This window comes from Medicago sativa, chromosome 4 (genome assembly GCF_051527215.1).
Source record: "Medicago sativa cultivar Bolivia chromosome 4, Bolivia_mono, whole genome shotgun sequence".
In the NCBI taxonomy this organism is placed as follows: domain Eukaryota; kingdom Viridiplantae; phylum Streptophyta; class Magnoliopsida; order Fabales; family Fabaceae; genus Medicago; species Medicago sativa.
In genome coordinates, this window is record NC_140752.1 from 60,760,685 (window position 1) to 60,777,205 (window position 16,521).

The 16,521-nt window shown below is 32.7% G+C and overlaps 1 protein-coding gene across 1 annotated transcript; it reads left to right on the forward strand.

Moving 5' to 3' along the window:
- The first annotated feature begins 6,440 nt into the window (after window positions 1–6,440).
- Window positions 6,441–15,632, forward strand: LOC146930368 (BEL1-like homeodomain protein 8). The gene is made up of 6 exons (XM_085701915.1): window positions 6,441–6,541; window positions 6,793–6,953; window positions 7,127–8,253; window positions 12,780–13,216; window positions 13,975–14,035; window positions 14,647–15,632. Exons 3-6 carry the CDS (start codon window positions 7,165–7,167, stop codon window positions 15,094–15,096), a joined length of 2,037 nt encoding a protein of 678 aa, XP_085558041.1. The 5' UTR covers window positions 6,441–6,541; window positions 6,793–6,953; window positions 7,127–7,164; the 3' UTR covers window positions 15,097–15,632.
- Window positions 15,633–16,521: the final 889 nt, after the last annotated feature.

The window sequence follows — 16,521 nt, forward strand, 5'->3', positions numbered from 1 at the left end:
TCTTTTAGATTATAACCTTTTGAATTTATAAATGTATGGAGATATCATCATTAAGTACTTGAAGGTATATGAAAAATTTATGAGAATTATCTAATTAATAATATTGCATAAAGTATAATATCATAACACTCTATAAATGAAAAAAAAAAAAAGGACAAAGATGTATGACTCTAGTTGTAAATATAATTATAGTGGATTAAAACAATATGGTACGGTTTTTTACACTATAGGCAACAATTTTTTAAACTACAGGCTAAGTCATATATGTCTCCTCTGTTCAAAACCGTGACTTAAAAGAAGCTTTTAAACAATGGTGTTTCATGTTTTTGCCACGCTTTTCATGCATTGCTAAGTCAAAACCGTGACCTAAAAGAAGCTCTTAAACCGTGGCGTGTTCATGTTGTTGCCATGTTTTTCATTCATTGCTAAGTCAAAACCGTGACCTAAAAGAAGCTCTTAAACCGTTGTATTTTCAGGAATTATGCAACGGATTGGTCGGGCCGTTGCCTCAAGTACAAAAAACCGTGACATATTGAATAGGCAACGGCCGTATATACCATGCCTGCAAAATCGTGGCCTAAACGTTTAGCCAACGGTTATTAGGCTTCTAGCCTCGATTTTCGTTCGTTGCCTAAAGCGAAAAATGTTGTAGTGTGGGAAGGGAAAAAGTAAGCAAAACCCTTGAGAATCGAGGTCCGGGAGTTGTTTTCGCTACGGGAAGGTGTTAGGCACCCATAACGACTATAGTATCCTATAGGAACCGTCTTTATTTTCTACGCGCGCGCTTTATTTTTAAATGCTATTTTTTTGAAATTGTTGATTTAAACCTAAGAGTTCTAAGTGAAGAATTGGAGGGAGAAGAATGTTTTTGGATTTTTATTTTATTTGAATTGAAGGAATTTTGTTCCTTGCCTACGTACCCGTTTAAGGGATCAAATCCACCGTAGTTCTCTTCCAAAAAATGTTTTTGTTTTTGTTGGTTGATTTTAAGTTTGAAAATTGGAGTTTTTGAAGAATGGAGATTGAGAGGCCTTAAAGGCATGAGATTGAGAAATTGTGAGGTTGAATTAGTTATTTTGCAAAAGAAGTCAAGTATGATTATTTTTCATTGAAATTTGATTAAGAAAATGAAAAAGGAAAATTCAATGGGATTTTGATCCCAAGGTTTATTTTGAAAATGAGTTGAGTGAAGTTTGTTCATATTTTTTGGAAAATGATTTTTCTAAGTTTAACGCCTAAACATACGTCTAAACATACAATCCTAAACATACATCTAAACATGCATATTCTAACTATATAGCTAAAGTGGTGTGTGTGCAAGTGTCGGTGCTTGTGTCGGTGTACATTATTAGAGTCCATTGTCCTTATTACATCATACCCTAGATACATTCTATGGCCTCTTTGCCAAGAAATTAAAATTGCATAAAAGTAAAATTTTACAAGAATTCCTAAATCTTTACATTCTAATTTTTGTATGGAATTGAAACTTAAAATGCAAGAAATAAAACTATAATGGAAGAATGAAGTAAGCTTGTGGAGATGCATGAAACATGAAACAAAATGGTTAGTGGCACAAGGAATAATAAGGATTGAAATGGATGCAAGTAAAATAGCATAGGAAAGTAATGAAACTTGACAAAAAAAGTAGAAATTCTAGCACACAAAAGTGGTAAAATATGCCTAAACTTTGTCATAAAATTCCCATAATCATAAGGCCTATAATTTTCATGCCATGACAATCTTCAAAGAGTTTTATTCCAGCTATGACATGAAAATTATAAGACAATATTACACCAAGAATTATGACACATTTTAAGCATATTTTACACTTTATTTCCACAAACAATTATTTACATAACTTGTAAAACAAGAAATTAACAAATCAAACTCCAAAACAGTAAAGAATAGCACCAAATCAGAGGCATACACATTGCAAATTCTCACATCAAGGGTCAATATACCATAGCAAGATTTTGGGATCAAGAGCATGCAAGAATTTCACAAGAAATTAACAAAAAGTAACATAAAATCACAAGAAAACTCCACATATATTTTTTTATCAATTTTAACATGCAACAATTATCACAAAGATACCACAAAACTATCAAGAAATATGTGTGAAAATTTTTGGAATTTTTAGAGAATTTTTAGACACAAACACATATAAAATTTCACAATTTTTAACAAAAAAAGGTAAACTTTTAACAAGAAAATACTACATATTTTTTAATCAAGATTTAACACATAAAAACACCAAAAAAATGTCAAGAAAATGATCAAGGATACATGAAAATTTTTTAGTAATTTTATCATGGCAAATTCATACACAGGGGGGTGAAAATAGCAAAAGATCAGTAAAAACACGCAGGGAAGGGGGGGGCGCATAGCAATTAGGCAAGGCAGTTGGTTACTGGGCCTTAAGAGGCCACTGGAGCGGGTATGGAGCGGGTCAACCGGATCCATGGGTCTTGGACACATATATAATGGATTTTTATTGGCTTTTCTCTCATTTTCAACACATTTCCTTCTTCTAACAAATCAAAACGGCTGTGCTCTTCTCTCTCACTGCCATAACCGATCTGGAACAAGAAACATAGAAGATGAAGCTTCATCTTCTTCAATACTCCGGCGCGGTGGCCGGCCACCCTAGAGTGGCGGCGCCGCCGCCGGAAAAGCCTAAACCGCCCCCTTTTCTTAATTTTTTTGCAGTTTTCAGAACAACTCTCTTCCCTCTATTCGATTTTCAAAACATTTTTTCAAGATCATCAAAGGCATGGCATGGATCTATCATTCTAACTACGAATTTTTTTTGAATACAAGGTGAATAATAGGAACAAGGAACCATACCTTCTCAGATCAGTTAAGATCAGGAGATGATGAAGAAAGAAAACGAGATGATGCTCCCTCCTTCTTCTTCGTATTGTGCTTTTTCCGAATTCAGCTCTTCTCTGTTTTGCGTGAATCCAGTCTTCAAGTAGCTTCCGTTCTGTTTCTTGGCTTTGTGCGTGGAATTAGCTTGCGTGTGTTGTTTAATCCAAATTCGTGATGTTTGAATGAATTGAATATAAGCTTGAATCCGTGGTTGAGATTGGTGGCTGAATAGTTTGAGGATTGATTGAAGATTGGTGTGTGAATTGGTTGAAGTTTTGTGTTGTTAGGGATGAAGATGGTGGTGATTATGGAGGTTTGGTGGTGGTGATGGGGGTTGAAGATGAAGATGGAGGTGGTTATAGTTGGTTAGGGTGGTTGAAGTGAGTTAGTTATGGTGGTGGAGTTAGTTAGAGGTGAGAAAAGTGGTGGTTATGGAGGATGAAAAAAAAGCCACGTGAGAGAAAAGAAAAGAGGGAAAGAAAATGGATTTTTTATGATTTTTTGTAAAAATGATTGAAATGATGAAATTGTTGAAAATTGACCAAGTGTTTGACTTATATAGGTGATGTGGTAAGCTTGGACCAATGAAATAATGCCATGTGGCACTTGACTTGTAACAAACTTTTAAGGACCAATAACATTTGGACACATGGCACTTGGACTCTAACAAACTTAAAAGGGGTTAAAATGCAAATAACAAAAGTACAAGGACCGAAATGAAAATTAAAACTAAAATTGAATTGAAACAAGTAAATTGAAAATTAACGTAAAGCGAGACGATTAAAAACAACAAAGCAGATTAAAATGAAACAGAGGCATTATGTGAAATGACCAAAACGCCCCTAGGGACTAAAACGACTAAAAACGACTCAAATGCAATTTTAAAATGATTTTTTAACAAGGGATTAAAGCAAGAGCTTATTCAAACAAATTAAAAGACTCAGAGACAAATTTTAGAACTTAAACAGGGTTTTAACACATGAAAAGACTAAAATGCCCCTAGGGGCAAAACTGACTCAAAATGACTTCAAATGCAATTTTTGGAAAGGGTTTTGACATAGAATGAAACAAAGACTTATTCAAACTACTTGAAAAGACTCAAACAAAATTTTAAAAGACTGAAAGAATTTTAACATATGAAATGACTAAAATGCCCCTAGGGGCTAAAATGACTAAAAAATGACTCAACTGAATATTTTCTGAAATGAATTTTGACATGAGATTGAAACAAGGACTTATACAAACCAATTTAAAAGACTCAAACAATTTTCAAGGATTAAAATGAATTGAATGCAGGAAATGACTAAAATACCCTTTCATGTGAATTTTGCAAATAACATTGAAATAAAATGCAGAGAAAGATGTAACTGATCAGAGACATATCAAATGACTTGAAATGCAAGAAAAGAAGAATTGATTAGTATTTTTTAGGTCCAAAATTAGGGTATAACATGCCCCTACCAGGCAGAAAACTGCTTTGGTAGGGACCAATAATATTATTTAGGATAGGTCTAAGGCGATGAACAAGGACTTTGGTGATGATTTTGTAGGTGATGTTGCATAGGCTAATGGGTCGGAAATCTTTGAAGGTGTATGGAGGGTCAACTTTAGGGATGAGGGCGATAAGGGTTTCGGAAATGGTGGGCGGTTTGGAAGGCAGATTGGACAAGGTTAAAAACATCATCACCAACAATATGCCAATATTGCTTGAAAAAATACATTGAAGTCGTATAAGACGTTCATGTTGTCTAAGTTGTAAGATATTGAGTCCATGCATACTCATTTAAAGACGAGGGCTCATGTCCTAGAAGCTTTTGCTCAATAAAGACGAGGGCTCATGCCCCAGGAGCTTTTGCTCAATAGCGACGAGGGCTCATGCCCTAGGAGTATATTTATGCTCAAAAGCGACGAGGGCTTATGCCCTAGAATGGTACCACATGCATGAGTAAAATGATAGAGTTGCATAGTCGAGTTAAGTTGCATTGTCGAGTCAAGTTGTTAAGTTGATTTATGAAGTTGATATTGATGTTGATTATGAAGTTGATTATGATGATGATTTTTTTTTTGAAGAATATGATAATAATGATGATAATGATGATGATAATGATGCTACATGACCATTGTTATGATATGTTGATGATGTTTATGTTGTTAAATATAATTGTTGAATTATATGCTTAACATTATTGTTTGTGAATCTCACCCCTTCTGCTTGGAAATGTTGCTCTTCGTATGAGTAACTTGCCGGTGATCGAGAATAAGTAGCTGTTGATTACTATCGTGAGTGGCTATCTCTCACTGTGTCTTTAGGTGCTCTGATACGTAACGGGATGGGAACTTTTGTGGCTATTTTCTATTCCTTACGTACTGCTTATGATTTTACATGACTATGATTTAGTTTTTGGATTATTACGAGATGTTTTGATGAGGCCTTCATGCCAAGACTAATTATGTTGTTGAATTAAAATCCGCTGCGAAGTTTTTGAATATTTATGTTGACCAATTTATGAAGGATGAATTGTTATTTATTCCATTTATGATTTTTAAGAAGTGTAACATTCCGTTCATGTTGAATGACTCTGATTTATATGTGATATTTTTATGTTGGGAAAACAGGGTGTTACATCATGCATCCCTGTTTGTCGCATCATGCGGCCGTGCACATGGCTGTAGGCAAAAATCCTATTTTGCTAGTTTTTCAAGCTGGACTGGTGGAAAAAGCCAACTCCTATCACTTAAAACCTAAGTAATGATGCACTATAAATAGAGACCCTTGCAAATATTTTTATTCATTCAGAAAGCTAGCGATATAAGGCAAGGGTCGAGCATCAAAGCGTCAAGGCAGAAGATTTTCCTCCTCCTCTTATTCTGTCTAGCATATGTTTTTCAATTGTTTTGTTATGATATTGGTTGCCATATGCAACTAAACCTCTCGACTAGGTTTTCGAGATGAACCTTTTCTTATATGTTGGATTCAATTAATAGATTTTGTTACAAACATTTGTACCTTAATATCATAATATGTTTTTGCAGTGAAAAAATAACATAAATATGATTAGTGTGGGAACGTGACAATTAAAGGACAGAATGGAAAACATATACTCCCTCCGTCCCGGAATAACTGACCCATTTTCTAAAAAAAAGTGTCCCAAAATAACTGACTCATTTCAATTTTCAATACAACTTTCATCATTCCCAATACAATATAACACTAAATACTACTTTTATCATTCCTAATACAATATATTCCATTTTCCCCTTTATTTATACATTTTTCTTAATATGTGTGAAAAACAAAATTGTGTCAATTAAATTGGGATGGAGGTAGTATTACATACATGAGAAATTAGTAGAAAAGGGAAAAAAGTAAGGAACCAATTCAGAGTTCCCATCAAAGGGACCACAAATGTTGGAGTTTCACCCCACTCACGAATCACGAGTCACAAAAACGTCACACATTTCCTCAGCTTCTGAACAAAGCGTAAATTTTGTCAAAAAATTAAGTGCAGTAAATAACAAAAAAGTTGAGTTGACGTTAATTTAGACTTGAAAGCTAACGGATGAATATCAGTTTAGCAATCATTGTTTTTCTTTCACACCTTGCTTTGCTTCCTCCCACTTCCATTTCCTATCTATCCTCCACACAAACAAGAATCTATCTTCCACCAAGGTAATCTAAGAAGTTTCTTTTTTGATTCTCATTATATATATATATATATATATAGTTGTAACTTGTGAATATACTAGATGTGAGTGGTTTGGTTAATTTTTTTGAAAACCTTCTATCAAATTTTTATTTTTTTTTGAAAACCCAACAACTAGATCCATTTGAGTTGTTATAAGAGAGATCAAGGGCTAGCTAGGGTTTACTCATACCGTATATGCTAAAGCTTAACAACTTGTTTTTGTCTTCTTCTTCAGGTGTGCTACATCTTCATTGCTACCGACATATATATAACACAGGTTAATTGGAAGGAAATTACACTAATTTCGGTGCTAGACGATACCATAAAGTCGGTTGTAGAGGATCCAAATTCTTAACGCTCGAGTTTTCTTTGGTTTTGATTACCGGAGAATCAAAGGTAGAAGTTATATTTGAACTATTAAAGTTTTACAGATGCATCTAATAATATATTGACTCGTGTCAGATGTATGTATGCAGTTTTTTTTACATTAAATCCATAATATTATTATTATTTAATTGTTAATTATGATTTATATTAATATTAATATTTTGTGTTATTTTTTTTTTCAGCTTTGAAAGGCCTTAAGTATAGTAGTTGGAAATTTGGAATGAGGCCAGATCAATTGCATGTTGCACAACAAATTAGGAGAGACAAATTGAGGATCCAGAATCAAGAGTTTCCTAACAACAACATTGAACAATTGTTATCATTACACCAAACACCACAACCTGCAGGCTTCAATAACTTGGATCTTCTTCATCTCAGAAATGCCAACAACAACATGCTTGATGATCATGATCATGAAGGTCTTTATTCATCTAGTCAAATGATAAATAGTTTTTCATCACCTTCAAATCCTTTACACAGAAACCCTTTGGAATATTGTCATGAACTAGCTGAATCAAGTAACAGTAGGGTAAATTATTATTATGAAAATCATGAAACCAATTCCAACTCTTTCTTGCCTACTGATATTTTCAAGTCTTCAACATCCATTAGTTCACATAGTACTTCAGAAATGGCTTCTTTAATGAATCATCATGGCATTTGGGGAGGTGGGAATAGTCATAATCCTATTATACCTGTATTTCATGAAAATCAAGCAAATTTGTGGACAAATAGAGGTGTAACTGTTGAAAACAACAACATGAATTCTTTCTTTACTGATTACAATCCTCAAGGTTTATCCTTGTCACTTTCATCAAATTCACAATCCAAACCCTCAACTTCATCTTCGAATTTTGAACAAAGTTCTTTAAATGCTGTGAAACCAACAACACTAATTTCTAGGGACTGTACTACTAGTAGTAGTGGTTTAAGGAATGTTGGTCCACTTGGACCATTTACTGGCTATGCAACAATTTTGAAGAATTCAAGGTATTTGAAACCTTGTCAAGAGTTGTTAGAAGAATGTTGTTGCTTTGTTAAATCCTTTGATAATAATAATAACAATGTTCCAAGATGGGTTTCTAGAGATGTTGTTGGTTGTTCTAGCTCTGGTGGTGTTGATGAAAGTGCAGTTTCTGCAAAAGGTAGTAGTAATTCAGGTGGTTCATCTTCAATGTTGTATGGTTCAAAAGAGAAAGAGAATAGTGGTGGTGATGGAGGAATTGGGAATAACTTTTGTCTTTCTTCTTCTTCTTCTCGACCAGAGTGCCAAAAGAATAAGGCTCAATTACTGTACATGCACGATGAGGTTTGTTTTCTTCACTGTTCATGTAACCCTTGTAGTCTGTTTTATTCTAGCGTAGTGTTAACTCTTGCCCTTAGGGAATATATTAAAAAATTTAAAAGAAGAAATATTTTTTAAAATTTTATGCATTCAATTCATTAAAAAGTTCAAGATTAAATAAAATGCACATATTCCAATAAACAATTTATATTATTGAAACATTAACTTATGCATTAAGTACACAAATTAGCATTTCCCTTTATTTTATGTATGATTTTATTTACTTTTTTAAGTTCTTTTTGTATGTTATTTATTGTAACTTAATTAATGTCTGTCAGGAACTTACTGTTATTTACTGTTTTAATTTAAAAAAAGGTCAAATGCTTTGTTAATAGTATATGTAGCTGTCTTTTACTGTTGATTCAAAGGTCATTAAAAGTTTAATTGAAAATATATACATAAGTTAAAAAAAAAAAAAAAGAAGAAGCTAGGTTTGATGTTCAGAGAATAAGCAAAGACAAAATTGTATTATCATGTGGTATATTTTTTCAAGACATGGTTAAGTTTGTAGCTTATGGATTTCTTAGATTGGTCTGATGTGGTTTATTAGAAAAAGAATTTTTTTTTGTCTGATATTGGATTTCTATTCTTGGTAATGCTGCTTTTATTCTCCTACCAATATATAATTTTTTATTGGAAACAAGTTCTTAATTTTTTGACTTACTATTATTGCAAATCTAGGTTTCTGATATATATTCAGATTTTTATTTATTTTTAGGTTTTGGGGGTGGGGGTGGCTATAGCATGCCATTCTGTCCCATTATGTTATTCTTGCATTGTTAGTTTGTGTTCAAAGTTTATCATAGAACTTCTTGTACTTCTCATTTTCTTTTGAAATCTTGGGTCTTGTTTTTATTATTCGAAAATTTACCATATCGAATATGTTTTTTTATAAATAAAACAATATATTAAATGACAATATAAGAAATACTCTAACTCATTGCATGTTAGTCCCTGTAAAATCACAACTTTTAGAGTTTCATTCATACATAAATTTATTCAAATTTAGTCTCCATTTTCAAAATGTGTAGAAAAATGAGTGCCTATTATCCCTCCTAGGGGATAAAAGAACTATATAGATCTATCAAATCAAAATAAGGACAAAATAAATTGGAAACAATTTATATAGGGACTAAATTTGAACAGTCGAAAATTTTATAGAGAATATAAAAATATTGATCTCTGCATATTCGTGAAAACAAAAAAAAAAAAAAAGGTGTGAAATAAGAGTATTTTGGCAAAAAATTTCAACAAAGGATAGTTTAATACTTCTAATGATAGATGCTAAAAATATTTTATCTAACATTTACTATTTTATTGGGTGAAACTCATGCGGATCTCATCTCTTTATACATGATCCATTTCCAAAACGTGAGATCCACGTGAGTTTCACTCAATAAAAGAGCGAGTCTTAAAATAATGTTACAAAGAGAATGTTGATACTTGATAACACTCATCTACTTCTAATACCATTAATTAGTACCTTTGCTTATATTTCATCACATAGGGGTATTTTTATTCAAATGTAATTTATTTCCATTGTTACTCTAATCCATTTACATTACCTAGTTTTGTGGGATACAAAAGGTAAATTTACCAAATTAGTTTAGAATATCATTAACAAGTTATTTATTTATATGTTAAATAAAAATGTTTTTCGTTCTTGAATGTGTAATTTTGTCAAACAGTAATTTATAGGCGAAGACCCAATTTGATTTCTCAATTTTCTCCCAGCCCAAATTAGTCTCCTAAAAAATTGAAATTTAAACTAGTCTCTAACATTTTAATACTCATAACAAATAGTCTCTTTCTATTATGATGAATGAGGATTAATTTATCTTATGGACAAAAATGTCAGTTTATTTTTTTATCGGGGACTAAATCGGGTCAAAAGAAATTTGTGAGGGACCAAAATAATTTATTTTAGCCCCTTAATTTGGAATCATTGTTGGAGTCAATATATATTGTGAGAGACCAATATGGAAAATGCTATTTATCTAGAAAAATAGCATCAAGAATTTTTCAAGACACATGTGGCAAGTTTTAATTGCATGATTTAATTGTCTACTTCCTATTTTTCAGCCACACCTCCTTGAATTGTGGCAAATAGTGCATTGTGATTGGTTGCTCTTTATTCTTGAAGAATTCTTGATGTTTTTTTTCTAGAAATATAGCATTGTCCGACCAATATACACACACACTCACATGGATGCTTTTAAAAGGATTGATTGAAATGGTAGATTGATATCTTTCCTAGTTTGTTTTATCTTTATTCTATTTTCTGTCTGTGGGGTTGGACATAATAACATAAGAGGTAAAACAGCTTAGCTTTGATTTGACATTGTGGTGTTGGTTATTTGGTATTTGAGGAACAAATTTTCTCAAATCATATGGATATTTTCTGGTGAATGTTGATTGTATTTAGGTTTGGTCTTGGATGTGACTGTGTGGGGTTTGACATAAATTGCACCAACCATGTCGTGCAATTGTTTCCCATTTTTCTAAGTGTTTTGTTTATGGCTTGGAGTATTCCCATGTTTCACAACTGGTTTGTACATTTTCTTTTGCTTTCTAAGAAACATATTTGACATCCTTCAATTGCAATTCACACAAGTTTTTTTTTTTCTTACTAGAGTTTAATTATGTATGTTATTCACATGGGTGATACAAATTAATCCATATATGGACTGTGCACTGGTTTACATGCGTAGTACCGACATTTCAGAATGATGTTGTACTCAGAGGTCACCAACACAACACTGACACATAAATTACATTCAATCAAATCTATTTTCTCAAATTATTACTGGTGTCAGTGTAGGTGTCGTCTGTGTAGTGTCGATGTCTATGTTTCGTAGGTATTAGATGTTGAAGTATCCCATGGCAGATTCTTCTATTACTTTGTGTTAAATATTCCAAAGGAAATGCTTCCAAGTTCAAACTCTATTCTTAATACATTCAAACAGATTAAGATCAAACCACTTTTCCTCGTACCAAATTAGTTTTGTTTTGTACTTAGTTTGATGGAGAAGAGTATTGGTTAACTAAGATTTTGTAATACAGCTTAACGCAGCTGATGTGGCCGTTATCGCGGTTGCAATGTCGTTGCATAAATCTCTAAAACCTTTATATTATGGCTGTAATTGCAGTTGTGCACCACAAGATGTGGCTGAGCTTTAAGGCAATGAAAAGAATGATGAAATGAATAAACTCAATCTTTCTTGCTGAAAAGTTAAGCAAACAGTGATTCTGATCTTGTCCAGTTATTTATAAATCATGCTAATGGTCCAAAACCCAAACAAGAATGCTTTTTTGGAAAATACTTCCATGACATTGCTTGGGTGTCATTGGTGCCATTGGTGCAATCCTGGCCGTTGATGTGTGTTGATGGGTGTGGGGATGTGTGTGTGATGTGTGTGTGTGGTGGAGATGGCACCAATGACACCAATGGCACACAACTATGGCACCAAAGTGGAACCCTGCTTTTTTGGAACCCTTCAACTGTGTCTATTCATTTTCTAAAAGTACTTTGTTCAAAACTCTAAAAAAGTTTTTAGGGAATACCCTACCTAGTTGCATCAGCTAACTCAAATTGGCATTATTACAGCTTTTACTTTATGTCATCTTGCTACTTCAGAACATATTTAATATTTTTTTACTTTAATATAATAATTGTGGTTGTTATAATAGTATAAAATTCTCATCATGTTTTGTAAGTTGATACAACTCAATAATTATGAAATATTGTAGTGATTGTTATTGATGTGGCAATAGTGTTCTTACAGTGCATGGTTTCACTTACTTTAAATTTTTTACATTATTACATAACTTTCCTTATTGGTAGTATAAAGAACTTTCTTATTTACCTCGAGATGAATGTATAAATATATGATGAATAGAAAGAACACAAATCATAGGGGAGAGAAAAAAGTGAAAGACAAAAATTAAATAAAACAATAATGAAGTTCCTTAATAATTTACACCTTCTGTTCAAAAAGTTCAAATTACTTTTTGTGCTAAACAGTAGATTATCTGATGCAATAGGAATACTACTTGTTGTCTTGACCAATTTCTTGGTTGTATTATTGTTAGCATTAGCACCGACACTTCATACCGAAAATTTGTTTTAGTCGATGTGTTAGATGTAGTTGAAGATATGTTAAAATTAGTTTAATATTGTTTAAGGTCGTTAAAATTTAGTTGTATCGGATTAATTTCAAGTTGGTTATATTAGTTACCTTAGAATCACTTTATAAAGTGTATCATGCGGTCATTGAAAATCATTTCAAAATCGAGTTACACCGCATTGACACATGCGATTATATACTCAATCAGTTTATTTCTCAAATTATTACTAGTGTTAATGTCATGTCTGATGTCCGATTGTTCATGTGGTTAGCATTCTACATTTGTTCAAAAATATTGTATACATAGAATATACTATATATAGTTGGAAAAATGGTCTTGATAGTAATGTTGAATTGATATAGGTTACAAGAAGGTACAAGCAATACCATCAACAAATGCAAATGGTGGTTTCATCATTTGAGTCAGTAGCTGGTCTAAGTTCAGCTACACCATACATTTCATTGGCTCTAAAGTCACTATCAAGACACTTCAGATGCCTTAAAAATGCTATCACAGATCAACTCAAACTTACATGTCAAGTATTAGGAGAGGACTTTTCAATACTACCAACAACCACAAGTAGCAGTAATAAATTTGACAGTAATAATAATAATAATAATATGACAAGGCTAAGATGCATGAATCATCACCATAGCTTACAAAAGAACAAATCTGGAGGGAATAGTAATGTAGACTTTGTTGAACCTCAACAACAGCATGTTTGGAGGCCCCAGAGAGGGTTACCTGAAAGATCAGTGGCAATTCTTAAAGCTTGGTTATTTGAGCATTTTCTTCATCCGTATGTTTTCTCTGTCACTCTCTCACTTTATAAACTTTTTAATTATATAAGTATGTACGGATTAAATATGTTTGGCTTATATGCATTTTTATTCTCCATATTTTCAAAAAAACAATGTTTTAGTCCCCATTTTAAAAAATGTTTTTTGGTCCTCAACTTCACTTTTTTTCTTCTTCTGACTTTTTTAAAATAGGGGATCAAAAATGCATTTAAACTAATATATTTTCAATCTTTATAATTGTCTTGAGTTTCTTTTATTTTTTGTTAACTCTACACACTTTTTAGTTCCTACAAATTACAAAATTTTTTAATCCTACATGTAGTTTTGTAAATTGTAGAAATTATTGTAAGGTCAAAGAACAACGAGTTAATTTTATAAGGACTAAAACGAAACCAATTCTATAATGCCCAAGTGAAATAAATCTTGCATCATGCACAAGTTAATTTTATTATTAGATCAATAAATGCGCAATTTAGTTTTTGTGATGAGATTTATTGATCAAATAGTAAAAAACACTTGCGCACGGTGCAAGATTATTTTACATGAGCACATTATACAAAACCCTAATACCATATTTAACCATGTTGTATGAAAAAGTATTATGAAGGAGAGAGTTTGATGCCTACTACTGACCAATTTCCCCCACCCTAAAAAATTATGCATTGAAATTTTCCTAAAACAATATATCTTATGTTTTATGAATATAATAAAAGGATTTAAATTTGATTTTTCTTTTGCTGTTCAATTTCATTTTCAGGTACCCTACAGACACTGATAAACACATGTTAGCTACTCAAACAGGTCTATCAAGAAACCAGGTGGGGGTCTACTTACTCATTTTTATATTATTTCTCTTGATGGAATTTCTATTTGACATACACTCTTGGATGGCTTCTAATTGTTCCTTGATTTTCAAATCAATAATTGCACTCTTGAATGGTCAAATATTTAAAATTATTCTAACCCAAAACTTCGAAGTTTTCAAATCAATAATTGTTCCTTGATTGTTTTGGTTTTCATTTTCATTCTTGAATCAAAGTTTTTTATTTTTTTTTATTCTTGTCAAAAATTGTACTAACAAAAATCCACTTGCAGCTAGACTACTATTTTCTGCAATTTGAATTATGGAAATCCATTTGCAGCTAAGCAATATGGACCGTCCATCAGATGGATGACTCACATTTTTAGTTTGACAATTTGAATTCAATTTTACGACAAAAATGAGTCCGTCTGATCTTGATTTGATGGTCCAAATTGCATAACTGCAATGTGCGATCCTTGCCGCTGCAAGTGATCTTTATCCCTCCTTCTAAGAATGTTTTTGAAGACAATATTATGTGTCATTTTGTTGAGGAAATTGCAAATTAGTTCCGACTTGTATGTGAATTTTTACTGCTGGAATAACGATGTAATAACTGATAAATAATAGGTATCAAATTGGTTCATAAACGCTCGAGTCCGTGTATGGAAACCAATGGTTGAAGAAATACACATGCTTGAATCAAAAGGCACAGCAGAAGCTCAGAATCAAAACAATGATAAAAATGAGGCATGCAGAGTCGGAACGCAAAAGCAGTTTCAGTGTTTGGAAATGGGGTCATCTTCAGGCAATAACAATGTTGAAAAGGTTATTACAAACGAAGAGCAATGGATTAATAATATTCAAGAGAAGAGGTCTAAATTAGAAAGTGATCAGATTACACCAAATATGGATTCAACAGTGATGGGTTTTATGCCGTATCAACGTGGATCCGTATCGCTGACTTTGGGTCTCAGACACGGCGTTGAAAGTGTACAACAGCAGCAACATCAGTTGCAGCAGGAGGTAGACCTTAGACATCAATTTGGAGAGCACATGATCCATGATTTTGTGGGTTAATTAGCTTAGCTGATTATCATGTTTTCTAAAGATTTGGTGATGGAATGGAAGGAATAATCGGAACGAGGAAATTTACCTTTCGCTAGACTTAAAGTTTAGATGAATTGAGTCATGGAGGTTGGCCAGAGTGAAATATGCTGGCCAACAATTTGCTGGAGAAACAAAGGGATGTTTACTTTTAAACTTGGCAAAGCCCCTCAAAGTTGAGGTACCAACCGGTTTGCGAGTAGTAAGTAGCTATGTAGCACTGACACTTTATATAGAAGATGTGCATGTCTGACATGTCCAAGTCCGACAGTGACACAAAACTTATACATGTGATTACATTTAATTATTCTATTTTCTAAATTATTATTGATATCAATGTTTCATTGTCGCGTTCGGTCTTCATATATGTGTCAGAGCTTCATAGCTAAATACAACGTGTTTCGAGGGCTTTTCATTTCGGTTAAACTAGCATCCCTCCATCCACGTTTGTGTAATTACAACTACAATTTATTATTTAAATTTAATGTGATATTGGGCACAAAAAGAAAGAGATATGGTGTGAGATTATATTTTTTTCAATGTGATGGAACCATTTTCTCTTCACCAGCTAACATTGAAGGTCCACAGGTGATATATGTGGAACGACGTTTCAGAATCTAGCTATTTATGTTATGTATAAATTGTTAGATTTATGTTCTTTGATCCCATGTTCCTGATAACAAAAGAACAACAAGATCAGCAAAGAAAATGCACGTTTAGGTTCTAAAAAAAAAAAACAATTCTGTCATGAATTGCTGTTCCATTAGCATACCTAAAACCGGAGCATGTTAACTGCCGTTGGAAGTCAGCTGCAGTTAACTTCCGTTGATACCCAGCAGCAATTAACTCGCGCTTGGGGAAATTCTTGATGGAAATGGGTAAAAATGTAAGGAAAAAGAGCAATTTTCATACCGTTAACATCAAGGATCGGTTTCCCATATCAACTATTGATGAACTTCACATAATCACTATTTTTTCCAAACTAGATTTACGATCTACCACCATATTTTGGTAGCTCCTAAAGATGCATTCAAAGCATCTTTTTATACAGTTTAAGGAAATTTTAAATTCTTGCTGATGCCATTTGGACTTTCTAATGAACCTTCAACATTTCAAGCCACCATGAATGATATTCTTAGTCCTTATCTTCAAACATTTGTAATAGTCTTCGTTGATGATAAACTTATATACATTTCTTCTTAGGAGTCTCATTAGGCACATCTTCAACAAGTTATGATAATATTAACTCAAAGATCAACTCTTTTCCAAGATTACTCAATGTGAGTTTGGAGTGAACAAAGTTGCTTATTTAGGACACAATATTTCTAATTCAGAAGTTGCTACTGATCCTGATAAATTAAAAGTTATACAAGAATGGTTGCAACCTCAACCTGTCAC

Excerpts from the sequence above, each read along its gene's own strand:
- LOC146930368 (XM_085701915.1), top strand. The coding sequence starts at position 7,165 with ATGAGGCCAGATCAATTGCATGTTGCACAACAAATTAGGAGAGACAAA. Across the intron at positions 8,254-12,779 it reads TACTGTACATGCACGATGAG|GTTACAAGAAGGTACAAGCA; the intron begins GTTTGTTTTCTT and ends GAATTGATATAG. Across the intron at positions 13,217-13,974 it reads TTTGAGCATTTTCTTCATCC|GTACCCTACAGACACTGATA; the intron begins GTATGTTTTCTC and ends TTTCATTTTCAG.